General features: G+C 42.7%; 1 protein-coding gene across 2 annotated transcripts; it reads left to right on the forward strand.

Annotated features, from left to right (window-relative positions):
* Positions 1-8,913: 8,913 nt before the first annotated feature.
* EXO5 (exonuclease 5) lies at positions 8,914-14,741 on the forward strand. 2 transcript variants are annotated; one of them, XM_043574559.1, is made up of 3 exons: positions 8,914-9,073; positions 9,612-9,780; positions 13,227-14,741. In XM_043574559.1, the coding sequence occupies exon 3, from the start codon at positions 13,238-13,240 to the stop codon at positions 14,357-14,359; it is 1,122 nt and encodes a 373-aa protein (XP_043430494.1). In that variant the 5' UTR covers positions 8,914-9,073; positions 9,612-9,780; positions 13,227-13,237; the 3' UTR covers positions 14,360-14,741. The 2 variants fall into 2 exon arrangements, with proteins under 2 accessions (XP_043430494.1, XP_043430495.1); XM_043574560.1 differs by having other exon boundaries at positions 8,943-9,073; positions 9,612-9,691.
* The last annotated feature ends 284 nt before the right edge of the window (positions 14,742-15,025 follow it).

Consider the following 15,025-nt stretch of genomic DNA (forward strand, 5'->3'; position numbering starts at 1 on the left):
TTCAGGATTGTGATGCACACATAATTGTTACCTGATTTCATGGAGGGTGAATTATTCTCCATGGGCATTCTCTGATTTATAGACTAACATTTGGGAAGTACTGTTGAAAAAAATCACCCCTGTTTTTTAAGTAACTTACTTTTTTTAAATGAGGAGACTTACAAATCTGATAAAATTCAAATGGCATAGACAGTTGTATAAGTGAAAATCCTTTTCCTACATCCACCACCAAATTCTACCTTAGAGGCAACCATTTTTATAACTTTTTATGCACCCTTCAAGAGATCTTTTTTATTTGTATCCAAGAGAATATGCAGAGTTCTTTTTAAGCATAAATGGCAGCTTCCTATGTAAACACATCTGCACATTACTTTTATTACTTAACCATATATCATGGAGGTCATTCCATATTAGTAGATAAAGTGCCTACTCATTCTTTTTTATAACTGCATGGTGTTCTGTGGTTTGAATGTACTTTAATTTATTTAGCCAGTTCACTATGATGGACTTTTGGATTTCTAATCTTTTGTTGCAATGGATAGTCTTACACATTATTCTTTCTTACACATGTGTTTGTGTAGGGTAAATTCCAAGAACTGAAGTCTCTATACTAGAGGGTATGTGCACTTGTATGATGGATAGTGCCAAGTTGGCCTTCATAGAGGTTGGGCCAATTTACTTTCCCACCAGCAAGAGGACTAGGAGCCACCTGATGCTGAAGCATGTCCTGGACCCACAGCCCCGTTAGTCATCAAAGAAATATCCATTTGTCTCAATAACTAGTGTGGAAGTACCAGCTGAGCTGCATCCCCAGAAGGAGCGCTGCTTGCCATTCCCGGAGCCAGAGAGGAGTCTGCATCTTACTGAACAATAGCCAAGCCTACCAAAATCTCAGCTGGAAAAGGAGAAGCCCTCTTTCCACCAACTGCTCCAGTCCTTGACCTCTAGGCTGGAGCTGGCTGATCAATGAGAGTCTCTTTTTTTTTAAATTTTTTTCAACGTTTTTTTATTTATTTTTGGGACAGAGAGAGACAAAGCATGAACGGGGGAGGGGCAGAGAGAGAGGGAGACACAGAATCGGAAACAGGCTCCAGGCTCTGAGCTATCAGCCCAGAGCCCGACGCGGGGCTCGAACCCACGGACCGGGCTCGAACCCACGGACCGCGAGATCGTGACCTGGCTGACGTCGGACGCTTAACCGACTGCGCCACCCAGGCGCCCCAATGAGAGTCCCTTTAAAGAGACCAATCCACCTATCTTAGCAAGTCAAATCTTGGCTGCAACCCCTCTGATGGAATGGAGGAACACTGATAATTGAGTCGGGAGACTTAAGATGGCAGGGTGTACTATGGATGATCAACCACAGCATTTTACCAGATGGTTAAGTTAGCAAGTTATAGTTAATACATGGAGGAAGAGAGAAAAGAGGTAGGGCATGACTGTCTAATAAGCATTGATTAATGAAAGTATTAATTAACATTGCTTATGTTGTGAAAGCTGAGCACCACGTTCGGGGCCACATGGTTTTGTACATGCTCATTTTTCAATCTGGTAAATGTTTATTAAAGTTTTAGTGAGTAATTCTGTGAAATCTTAATCGATTTACCCTCACCTCCATCCACTAAGGTTATAAACCAAAGCCTGGCACTTAGATTTTCCATTATAGCTGTTGCTACTTTATAGTTCCATGTGCTATTTTCCTCCTTCCTATATGGGCTCTGTCTAAACACAGTAGATTAGTTGAGACTCTTTGGTCAAATAACAAATCAGTTGGGGCTTTTTAAGCCTCAATGTGGGGGTGTTATTAGAGGGATATTGGGGTATCCTGTAATTCATGGGTTGCAATACATTCAAACAGCAGACTGGGCTTAGGACCTGAAGCACTTTAGAAAACCCAGGCAGCTTTCTCTCCATCTCTCACCTTTGCTTGTGTCTTCGGTTTTTGTTTATTTGTTTGTTTGTTTTTTAGCACCTCGTTACAAATCAGTTACCATCAGCTCCAGATTTCATATATATTCTTTCCATCACCCAGAAAAAAGGAAAAAAAAATGACTTTCTTGGGGCGCCTGGCTGGGTGGCTCAGTCGGTTGGGCGTCCGACTTCAGCTCAGGTCATGATCTCACGGTTTGTGGGTTCAAGCCCCACATCAGGCTCTGCTGACAGCTCAGAGCCTGGAGCCTGCTTCAGATTCTGTCTCCCCCCTCTCTCTGCCCCTCCCCTCCTCTCTCTCTCTCTCTCTCTCTCTCTCTCTCTCAAAACAAAAAAACAAATGTCTTTCTCACTTCCAATCTTTAAATCCTGGGAAAGGTCTCATTGGCCCAGTCCAGTGAGGTGCGCACCTCTAAAGTCAATTGTAGAAAGAACTGTGGGAACCATGTGGTTGGTGTGAATGCAGGGGGAGGGTGCTGTGTGGCTGGAGGGGCAAGAGAGCAGAAAGGGTTACTGTTCTTGAAACTCCAGATCCTACCCACTCTTTTTTAAAACCATTTTTCAATGTTTATTTTTGAGAGAGATCAAAGGGAGGAAGGGCAGAGAGAGAGGGAGAGACAGAATCTGAAGCAGGCTCCAGGCTTTGGGTTGTCAGCACAGAGCCCTACGTGGGGCTCAAACTCACGAGCTGTGAGATTATGACCTGAGCTGAAGTCAGATGCTTAACTGACTGAGCCACCCAGGCACCCCAGATCCTGCTCAATCTTCAACACCAGCTCATAGGATCAGAATTTTAGAACTGGAAAGGGTCTAGGAATCCACCTATTTAGAATTCTCCACTTTGTAGATGAAGAAATGGAGAGTCCCCTTCTATGATTATGCCTGTCCTTCACTTGAGTTGTTTCTGAGCATTTTTTCTCTAGGTTTAGCCTAGTTTTCCAAGCACCTGCCGTTAATGGCTACACAAAGCTGTTCTTTTCAAGTTTTTCTTCTTAGATCTGCTACTGCTTCAGAAGGCCTTTATGATTTTCGAGCTTACCTATTGGTTTTGCCTATTATCATTGCCTGTTCCTTCATTCTGGTTATCTTACAGGCACTTCCTCTGCTAATCATATAAATGCTGTGTCTCAGGACTGTGTCCTTAGCCATGTTGTTTTCTCAAGCTACACAGTTTGTTTAACTGATCTTGTTAACCTCTCAACACTTTTTAAATCTACATCTATATCTTAGGAGTCTCTCTTGAGCTCTAGAACATTATATTCAACATTGTGCTTAATAGCTCTATTTGCATATACTACAGTCCTCTCAAAGTATGTCCAAAACCCAACTCAATCTTTTCAATAAAATCTGTGTCCTTAATACAGTAAATAGTACCACCCTCCACCCAATTCTCCAGTTTAGACTTCCTCTTCTCATCCATCACCTTCCCCCAGTCACCAAGTCCTATATATCCTATTTGGGATCTGTTCACTCTATATCTTCCTCTGTATTTCCTTCGTCAGCTCTCTAATTAGACTGTTAGCACGTCCTAAATAGGGTTCCAACTGGTATTTCTATATCTAATCTGGACTCCTTTTTTTTTTTTTTTTCAAGTTTGGTATTAATTTTATTCTATTTTCTGTATAACTTTAAGTACATAAAGGTTTATTTCCACAGGCCTCAGGAAATGGGTAGAAGTCACAGGACAATCTCTCTTCCCACCAAAAAAAGTTGCATATTTTGGTAAGTGTCCTAGAGAGAAAAACTGTAATTTACATTAGCAATGCTGTGCAAGATTCTTACACAAGACCTAAAACCAGGCTGCAGTGGAGATTTTAGTCCTTTGTTCAGGTGCCTGGACAGAAACCAAAAGCAGTTGGGCATGACAGGGCAAAGGAGGCAGTGAGGACGGAGGGCAGGCACCTAGCATGGAAGAAGGAAGGAATTCCAGATTCCTTGGAATCGTGTAGTTTCCTTGTTTGTTTGTTTTGTCTTGTTTTGTTTTTGTTTAAGTCATCTCTGTAGGAAGGTGCTGGGCAGGGATCCCAGTGAAAGAAAGGCTCCAAGACTCCTTTAACTGGCCTGGGCGCAGGGCTCTGCCCAGCAGCCGATACAGGACAACCTACTCTCTCGGGTTCAGGCAGACCCAGGATGGAATGCAGAATAAAAGGAATGCCTACAGGAATCAATTTTGCTCGGAATGCTAGATGGCCAGGCTTCAGCCTTTGGTCCAGTGCGACCCCTGCCTCACCTGTCAACAGTGAAAAGTTAGTTTGGTTAGAAGAACCAGCTAGAATCACACCAGCCTCTGCTACCTTCGTGGGCATTGTTAGAAAAAGATGAACTTCCCTGAACATTCTGATCTGTTACTTCCTGGGGACCGCTTTATTCTTCCCAAATGACTATTTGTTGGTCAGATAACCCCCAACCTTTAGGCTGAAAGCTAAAACACAGCAGTCCTGGTGTGCAGTTCCTTAAGAACGGACTGGTGGTGTGGTTGAGCTGACAGGGAAAAGCCGCACCTTCCTGCAGAAGATCAACTGACCTGCTCTCCCACCCAAATCTCAGCCTGAGGTATATTTCAGTGAAGGCAGGTAGCTGTGCTTCTCAGAGCAGAGAAGCGGTTTAAGAGCAGAAAGGTAGAGGAAATCTAGAAAAGAACCGTCTTGATACAGATTTATCCCACGGTGTGAGGGAGAGGGCAAAGAACCCAGTGGCACTTCGCTTATCCAGCAATCTCTGTCACTGTGGTGACCAACTTCTGCCCGTTCCATAGGGTCTTGAACTGCTCAGGGACTGGGAATTCATTCTGGGGAAAAAAAAAATGGGTTTAATCCAAGCTCCAAAAGAAGCTGGGGTTAAATCTTACACTTTTGTCTCAATGCTTGCTTCCACTAAACTATTAGAGCTATGTGCTATTAAAACAAGTGACATTTGGGGGCCCCTGGGTGGCTCAGTTGGTTAAGCATCCAACTCTTAATTTCAGTTCAGGTCATGATCTCACAGTACATGAGACTGAGCCCTGCCTCGGCTTCATGTGCTGACGGTCCGGAGCCTGCTTGGGATTTTCTTTCTCCCTCGCTCTCTGCCCCTCCCCCACTCGTGCTGCACACACTCTCAAAACAAATTAAAAAAAATTTTTTTGAGTGACATTTGGTTTCTTTCAGCAGGTCGTACATTATGGCTGACATGCAAAATCTGGTAGAAAGATTGGAGAGAGCATTGGGCTGCCTGGAGGCAGTATCCCATGCCTCTGACATGCACTGTGGCTATGGAGACAGTGCTCCATATGTGCAAACATTTGACTCACTGCTTACCGGTCCTGTGGCAGAGTGCCTGAAGATCAGTAAAGAGATTGAGAGAGATGTACAAAAACATGAGGAGATGGTCCACACAGTTCTGAAGTTGGAGCAAACTCTTGGTTACAGCCTCTCCATGCCGGCAGCCAGCAGGCAGTAAGCTTTCTGATTTGTTGGCAACCATCTCAGAGCAGATCCAAGAAGTGATAACCTTCCAGGAGTTCTGCCTCACCTCCAGACTTGGACTCATCTTTCTATATTCCCCACTGCTGCTAACATGATCATTCTAAAACGTATTCAGTCGAAATTAATCTAATTACATTGCTTAAAATCCCCCAATGGGTTCTCATAACTTAAGATAAACTTCATCTTCTGTATTCTTCTTAATACAGAACACTTGGTATAGAGCATTGCCTACTTTTCTGGCAGCATCTTCCAAATTTCCCATACATACTTCCAAATTTCCCAAGCATACTTTGCTCCAGCCATAAGGATCTCATGGTCCTGCAAATGTTCCATACTATTGCATGGTTTCTGGTCCTCAGCTGTGCTATTTTTCTCCCTTCTGCCTAATTTCTTTGTTCAGTTAGCTCCTCATCCTCCCAGATGTAACTTGTGTCACGTCATCAGGGACTACTATACAAAATTATGTCTTCTTGGAGGAGCACTTGGAATTCTTGGCTGAATTTACTAAATAAAGTGATAGACTTTATATTCAAGGATTTTTTTTTTTTTTTCAAATCAGAGAATGACACCATGGGGTTTTAACTTTATAACATTATTCTGGAATCAGTGTGTAAGACTACGGGGTCAACATGAAACAATATCCATACAATAGTGCACCACTTCAATTTGCTTCAAGTTGTTGCTTGCTTAACTTTCTTTTCTTATCCTTGCTACCATGGGTTTGCACTTTCAAAAAGAAAAAGAAAAAAAAATCTAATCTTTGCTTTAGGCTCTGTTTTCTGGAAGACTCTGGCTAAGACAAACTTATAACCCCAGTTTGATTAATCAGGAAGAAGGGAGAATTTTTGGATTTGTTTTTGAGGTATTAGGGAAATAGACTTCCTTTTTTCCCCACTAGATACAAATCTGGAAGGCTATATCCCTGGAAGCTACCGGCAGTATAAAAGGAGGGAGGTTGCTTTGAAATGAGCAAACACAGAGGAAACTGATCCAAGAAATGAACAGAAAATTTAAATCCCATCACACTATTTGACCCTGGATCAAGCCTCACCTGAAGGTAGAGCCCCTGGCTTTTGAATCTCTTAAAAATGAATAAACTCTAATTGATTGAAGGCTTCAAATGTCCTACATCTGAAGCTGCCTGTGTTTAGAAAAAGGCCTCAGTCTTATATCCTTGGCTCATTTCCAACTCCCTCAACTTCTTTAGGGCTATCTCCTCTGGCTTTCTCCAAGTAAGCAATGCCCTTTTCAATGATCAGAAATAGGTGTTTGGCTGAAGAGAGGCTGATCTTTTTTGTTTTGTTTTGTTTTTTGAGAGGCTGATCTTAATATGTGGAAGAAAAGATTCTCAAATACAGAATATTGCCAGTGGGCTTCTCTTGAACATATAACAATTCTGTCAATTATTGTTCTAGCACCTGTGAGGAACACAAACTTGAGCAAAATAAATTCCCTGCCCTTAGACTCTGATGCCCTAGAGGAGCGCTGTCCAAGAGAAATATAATGTGAGCCACAACACACATGTGATCCATATATGCAATTTAAAATTTTCTGGGCAGCCACAGTAATACAATAAAAGGCAATAAGGAAAATTAATTTTATAATATATTCATTTAACCCAATATTCCCAGAATATTATAATTTCAACATGTAACCAATATAAAAAATTCATGTGTTATTTTCATTTTTGGGGGGTACTAAGTTTTCAAAATCTGGTATTAAGTCATCTCATTTTGGACTAGCCACATTACCAGTGCTCAAGAGCCGCATGTGATTGGTGGTTACTTCATCGGCCAGTGCAGCTCTAGAGAGTAATCATACAGATAAACACTTTTATCCTATAGACTCTTATATGGTAGACTGTAATCAGGGCTATGTTGGGAGGTACAAATTTTGCGCTCTTCTAGCACCTGTGAGGAACACAATGTATACACAGTGTATACATTGTATACAATGTATATGTAGTGACAAGCCCGCACTTCTTAGGCTAGCCTTTTGGAGAAAGGGCATGGCATTGTTAAATTTGAGTCCCTCAGTGTTGAGAATGAAAGCTTTGGGTAACATGGTCCTACTGTCTTGGGAATCTCTTCCGTTTCACTCCCCTCTGCATCACCCCTCCCCCAAACTTCATTTGAAGATAGGTGCATGTGGGAAAGGGTTGAAAAAAGGCTTGCCTGGCACTGGAAGTTACATTTTGGCTACAGAAGGTTATAGTGGGGAGGAGGCAGAAGCCTCCAGCCTCAGTCCAGCAACACCTACTCATTTCACTTAATTAAAAAGATTTCTCTCAACTTTCATATTTCTTAGATCAAGGATGTTTTCCTACCCAACCACAAAATCACTATCATACCAGGATACTTATAATCGATAGATACTATTATCTAATATACAAGTCACTAATTTCCCTAATTATCCTTTCTAGTATTTTCTATTTTACTTTTAAGAGATCCTGGGGCGCCTGGGTGGCTCAGTTGGTTGTGTGGGACTTTGGCTCAGGTCATGATCTTGTGGTTAGTGGGTTCCATCCCCAAGTCCGGCTTTGTGTTGACAGCTCAGAGCCTGGAACATGCTTTGGATTCTGTGTCTCCCTCTCTCTCTCTCTCTCTCTCTCTCTGCTCCTCCCCAACTTGCACTCTGTCTCAAAATAAAAATAAAACATTCAAAAAATTAAAAAAAAAAGAAATCTTTTCCCTATTTTGAAGTCCAAACAATACTGTATTATATTCTAAAAGCTTTATAGTTTAGCTTTTCACATTTAGGACTTCAATACTCCTGGAATTGATTTTTGTGAGGAAGTAAGATAAGAGGTATCATAGATTTTTTTTCATAAGGATACCCTGCGGTCACAGAACCTTCATTGAAAGACCATCTTTTCTCCGTTGCTATGCGATGCTACCTTAATCGTAAACCAAGTGTCTCGTTTGTGATAAAAACGTAAAGAAAAGCAAGGAAGTGACTGTCATAAAAATCAGGCCAGTAGTTTCCTCGGGAAGGAGGCATGGGAGTGTATTTGGAAAGGGCTTGTCACTTTTCTGCTTTTGATCTAACGGTGACCTATGTTTTCAATACTTTTATTTGCCTTTGTTTCCTATTTCAGAATAGAGCTGTTATACTTCCCAATAAAAAGGCTAAGACGGGCGCCAGCATCTTTGCAAAGGGAGTTTGTGGTTGTTCTCAGCTGGGAAAGCTGGCGCGAGGGGCAGAGCGGGTGCGGAGTCCAAGAGAGGCAAAGCCAAGACGCCGCCGGTGCACCGGGGACAGGGACGCGCCCACGACGCTCCCGGACCCCCGCCTGGAGGGGCCGCAGTGAGAGCTTCTGGGACAGGTGACAGCGCAGTTCCGTCCGGAGATAAGCCACACGCACAGCCAGCCGCCCGCGGGGACAGCCCGCCCAAAGGCTGCAGCTCGCCTTTAGCGCCCTGCTCGCCCCGCCGCTAGAGGGAGTCCGCCCCGCCGTGGACTGGAGAAGCGTGCTGCGCCGCCCCGGCCTCTGGGAGGGGGCGGGCCTCGGGCGGCCGCTGGGCATTCTGGGCCAGCGCTCCAGCCGCGTCTCTGGGCACCACCCCGTAGCGGAGAGCTTTGTGCTCAAGCTCCCCCTGCAGGTCCGCGGTGGAGCCCGGGAGCAGTGACGAGGCCGCGGCGGAGCCGGGGAGAGCCCGGGTTTCGGAGGAGTAGCCAAGGTTAGGATCAGGCCGGCGAATGGGTGGCTGAGCGGCTGCGGTGTGGAGCCCTGGGGTCTGTTCCCGCGGTTGCCGCGATCCCCGGGCGGGAGCGGCCCCCGGGCAGCGGCTTGTCGTGTCTGCCTTCGCAGGCCAGACTCCTGTGGGTTCTGGCCCTTTCGTGGAGGTCCGCTGGGACCTCTTCCCGAGGCCGGCGACCCCTTGCTGTCATTTCCGGCTCCTCCAAGACATTGTAGGGAGTGCTCAGTAAACTTTAGGACGGGCATGGAATTGCTGGGGCGACAGTGGTCTGGGGCTGGTGGAAAGGTCCTGGCTGAAGGCAAGCGCTGTCGGAGCCCACAAGTCCGAGCCGAACAAGTCAGAATGTAGAGGGTGAAGGTAGTGGCAGTGCCACAGGCAGCAGGAACCCATCAGAGAAGAAAAGCCTCTCACCTGGGGTCTTGGCTCAGCACCTGGGCTGAGGTTTGGGGCTGGAAGAGGGAACTGGTCTTGGAGCTCCTGGGGAACTTTGGCTATTTTTTTATTCTCTTGTTTGCAGGGAGCGAGGATTGAATTAAGTAACTACATCGGGGTGTGGAGAAAACGAAGAAGTCTTGGAGGATTTGATCCAGGAGAGAGGCAAGCATTACCTAGCTTCTGGGATGGGCAACAGCCTGTGCAGTGTGGATCAGAGAGGAGGAAATGCCACAATGTGAGGGACTGGACAGGTGAGAAAGGAAAAGTCCCCATTCTACCACAGCAAGGCACAGAGTTGCTAATCTGGATTCTTCAGTGCAGACCTGGCTTTTCAGAGCTCCTTTCTCCTCCCCTACCCCTGTCATTTCAGCATTCTGCACTGCCTGGTAAGGGGAAAGATCAGCCAAGTCCCAGGGGAGTAGAAGTTTCTTCTCTCCTAAAGTTTAAACTCAATTTGTCAAAAGGAATAGAAATGCTATCTCGTCTCTTCCTTGAGTAGGGGAAGGAGATCCACATTTGTTGAATGCTAGTATGTTTGTTTTGTTTTATCACTATTTTGAGTAGCTGAGGACAGTTGGAGGGGATACTGTGTCAGTAGCGTCAGGAAAACGAAGAACTTGCTCAAGAGCACTCATAAGGCAAGTGGCATATTACTGAATACTACTGACCTAGTCAGGATTAGGTTTAGAATCTAGATCCCCACGACCCCCAGACTCTTGACACTATGCTGGTATTTCCCAAACGTTTCATTCATTTACCACCTGAGGATTGTTGCCATTCCTGTGTACTACCTGTAGTGTTATTTTCATGTTTAAAATTTTAAAATTTCATTTATTTAAAGACCACACTTGTCCTAAGAAACACTCTCTATGAAATGATGCATTGGATTTATGCATTTGAATATAGCTTTATATGCTAAGATGTGTCTAAAAATGTTGAAATCATTTGAAGTCATCTCATGTGAACCATGTGAAACCATCTCATGTCAGAAAAATACAAACTGCATTCGGAGACAATGTGCTGTATTATGCCCTTGCCTGGAATTTTTCTGTGCAGGAAAGTCCAGGCAACACATCTGAGTCTAAATTGCTCATCCCCAGTGTATTGTTTTCTTCCTTTAGATGAGCAATTTCACAGAGAATGCCTCCTTTTTGTTTCTTCTCTACAGAACATTTTGCTTAACCTGTTCGGGGCTACCCTATTCTCAGTATGTAAAACAAGTAACAAAGTTCATAACTTTCAGGAGCTTACTCTCTCTCTGCCTCTCCTTCTCCCCCTCCCCCCCCCACCCCCACCCCAGGGAGTTAGTATAGACACATAGACTAATCTATATCACTACTGTCCAAAAAGAACATTTCTATCGTCAGAGGAGTGTTCTATGTCTTTGCCTTATAATGTGGTACCCCCAAGCCACATATAGCTACTAATTACTGGAAATGTGCCTAATGCAGCAGAGAAATTGAGTTTTAAATTTTATTTTATTTTATTTTAGTTAATTTAAATTTAAGTAGCTGTATGTGGCTGGTGGCTACATATTGGCCAACCCAGATCTATATATTTGAAATAAAATGTTTTCAAGGTCAGTTGATTTAGATTTAGATTTAGTGCCCTCCCCCAGCGGGGGAAAAACACCCAAAGTGTACATGTTAATTGCCATTTAACTTCATTTTCTTGACAGAAGATGAAGATTCTTTCCAACTTTCAGGGACTTCATGGTCCAAATAACATTAACCATTTTGAAACTGTCATCATCCAAGGCACATTTATAATTTGAGACACTTATGTAAATGTGCATCTTCTGTGTTTTATCACTATTGAAGTATCCTCTAAAGCAATAACTTTATAGGATATAAGCAGAAATCTTAGCATTGCATTACTTTTGTTCATTGCAAATAACTTCTCTGCCAGCTGTGTATGTTTTCTTTCATTAGGGACATTTAGACTATTTAAAAGTGACTTAAGTACAACCATAGCAAATATTAATACCATTTTCAACATATCAGTTCTTAAGTTTTTAATAGGGAATTTGGTGCATTCGGTTTCTTCATTGCTTAATAGCAAAGAGGAAATTTAGTTCATAGTTACCTCAATCAGTTTAAATTCTGCGTCAGATTATTTTCCTGGCACCCAAAGTCCAATACTGGTGGACTGGTCATACCTTGTTTTGTTTTGTTTTTAACCTATGCTAGGTTAGATATGTGAGATTAGGAAGAAGGCTTAAAAAGAATATCTTTACAAAATAGTTTGCCTAGTTTCTTAGGATTAAAAATGTTTGAGAGACAAAACAAATCAAACATAATGTGTGGTCTTTGTTTCCTGATTTAAAGAAAAGCTATTTAAGACATTTTAGGGCCGCTGGGGAAATTTGAATAAGGAAGGGAGTATTAGGGAATTATTAATTTTGTTACTTGTGATAACAGTAATGTAGTTAATGTAGGAGAATGTCCTTATCTGGAAATGAATGCTGAAGCATTTATATCTGAAGTGTTAGGAGATCTATAGTTTACTTTAAAATAGCCAAAAATGCACACATGAAAGATGCAAATATAGCAGCATGTCAACAGTTGTTTAGGTGTTGTGTATATATATAGATGTTCATTGTTCTATTTCTTTGTATGTGTGAATTTTTTTTGTAGTAAAAATTAAAAAAAAAAAAAAGAGTACCTGTCCCACAGTAGAGTAGTGAGATATTGGATGTGAAGCACTTGGCTCAATGTCTAGCACTCAATAACTGCACAATAAATATTCAATATTATAGCAAATACTGTAGTATTTTATTAGTGCTTATTGACAGATATTTTCCATCATAAGCTAATTTCTTGTGGAGAGAAAAAATAAACTTAGTGGGAAACACCAATTTCTGTTAGGATAATTTATAAAGTCAGTAAGGATAAAGTAAAACCCACCAAGAGCTTTTCCTCCTTGCCATTTCCTTAGTATATTTCAAATCTTGAAAGCAACGGATTTCCACATGTTGCTGTGAACGTCCTCTCTCATGACTTCATGCTATTACCTTTTTTTTTAAAGTTTATTTATTTTGAGAAGGTGACAGCAGGGGAGGGGCAGAGAGAGAAAGGGAGAGAGAGAATTCCAAGTAGGCTCCGTGCAGAGCCTGACGTGGGGCCCGAACCCACAAACCATAAGATCATGACCTGAGCTGAAACCAAGACCCAGATGCCCAACTGACCAAGCTACCTGGGTACGCTGTATGCTATTACTTTGTGTATGAGCAGATCTATTGGTATTTGTCTATAGTTAGTCTTTGAATTTTGCTATACTATGTTGCTGAGAACTACATTGTAAAACAGTCATCATAGAGCTGATTTTTCTCAAGGAATAGTTTGTAATTGAGTTTCATTTTCTTAGTCAAGGATTTTGTATTAGAAGAATCATAAAAGGGGCCATGTTTTTACCAACATTGCTCCAACATTTACAAAGATCTATACATTTCTAAATAATGAAATAATATTCCAAGTCAGTAGAACTTTGAAGCAGAAAAAGCAAACCTCAAATCTCCTTTTAAATGAAGAAATCGAGGCCAACGCAATTCTGTCGCGTTACTAGTTGGTCGTAAATAGCTAGGCTTCTTAAAGAATGTAAATAAATAGTCATGATTCTTTTTACCTTATTAGAATTTGAAAGTGCTTTGGATAAATTTGTTATTTGGATAATACATTTCTTTAACACGATATTGCAGGGCCTTGTGCCATGGCAGAGAATGGGGAAGAGGAGACGGGGTCAGTAGAGGCCTCAGGGTTCTCAGACTTGAGTGACTCAGAGTTGCTAGAGTATCTGGACCTGGAAGATACTCAGGAGTCAAGTGCATCACTTAGCAAGCCTGGTCCTTCTTCTGAACTCCCTGGGAAGGATGACAAGCTCACAAGCTTACCAAAATGGAAAAGAGGATTGGATGTCTCATCACCTATGGAGCGATTCCACCTTAAATATTTGTACGTCACTGACTTGTCTACTCAAGACTGGTGTGAACAGCAAATGGTATATGGGAAGGAGCTTCCTGGTTTCTTGGCTCCTGAGAAGGCAGCTGTTTTGGACACCGGTGCCAGCATCCACCTAGCTAGAGAACTAGAAGTTCATGATCTTGTGACTGTCCCCACCACCACTAAAGAAGATGCTTGGGCAGTTAAGTTTTTGAATATATTATCAATGATTCCTGTCCTGCAGTCAGAAGGACGCATCAGAGAGTTTCCAGTGTTTGGAGAAGTGGAGGGTGTGCTGCTTGTTGGAGTAATTGATGAGCTGCACTATACCGCCAAGGGGGAACTGGAACTGGCTGAACTTAAGACACGCAGGCGCCCTATGCTCCCTTTGGAAGCTCAGAAGAAAAAAGACTGTTTTCAAATCAGCCTATACAAATATATCTTTGATGCCATGGTTCAAGGGAAAGTGACCAGTGCTAGCCTAATCCACCACACAAAATTGTGTCCAGACAAGCCACTGGGACCTTCAGTGCTGAGGCATGCCCGGCAGGGAGGCTTCTCTGTAAAGTCCTTGGGTGACCTCATGGAGCTAGTCTTCTTGTCTCTAACACTGTCTGACCTCCCAGTTATTGATATCCTAAAGATTGAGTACATCCACCAAGAGACTGCCACAGTGCTGGGTACAGAGATTGTGGCCTTTGAAGAGAAGGAGGTGAGAGGCAAGGTGCAGCACTATATGGCCTACTGGATGGGCCACCGAGAGCCTCAAGGGGTTGATGTGGAGGAGGCTTGGAAGTGCCGGACATGCAACTATGCAGATATCTGTGAATGGAGGAAGGGTGGTGGGGTTCCCAGCTCCATTCTAGAGCCCCTAGCCAAAAAAGTGAAATGAACAGAAGGGTATGCCTTCAGGAACTTTCAGCCTCCCTGCTCCTAATGTGCTCAGCAGAGGAAAAGAGGACCAATTTTTGAACTTAGCTTTCATGGAGAATATTCTTATTTTGGTTCTTTTCATATTTCCTCAAACTCTAACCACTCAAGTCAAGACCAAGTTTCAGGGGTGAGTGGGAGGAATCTGGAGCTATAGGTCCCTGGAACTTTGCTGTGAATTGCCAAGAAGACAGTTGCTCATCGTGGCTGGAGCAAAAGGCATCCTTCAGCAATCATTCCTTTCCTAAGAAGATCCTAAACTTTCTGTTAAGTCCCTTCCCTGTTTTTTCTTAGTTAACACTTTCTACATTTTATATAATAAAATAGAATGAAATGCTGTCCAAGTCAGTCGAACTGATTTTTTTTTCATAATCTCAATCCTTCAAAAATGACCACAATAAATAGTTGTGTCTTACATGTGTACAACAGAAAATATGAACAAACATATGCTTCATAGTACTTTCACAGTAGCAAAACCTAACCCTGGAAACTATCCAGGTCCCCATCATCAGAAGAGTGTGGACAATGTACAGCAACCAAAAGAAATGAGCCACAATGACACACAACAGTGTGGTTAGCACAGTTAAGTGAAAAGTCCCCAAAGGTTACATACAGTATGGTGCCCTTT

Source organism: Prionailurus bengalensis, chromosome C1 (genome assembly GCF_016509475.1).
Source record: "Prionailurus bengalensis isolate Pbe53 chromosome C1, Fcat_Pben_1.1_paternal_pri, whole genome shotgun sequence".
NCBI classification, from domain to species: domain Eukaryota; kingdom Metazoa; phylum Chordata; class Mammalia; order Carnivora; family Felidae; genus Prionailurus; species Prionailurus bengalensis.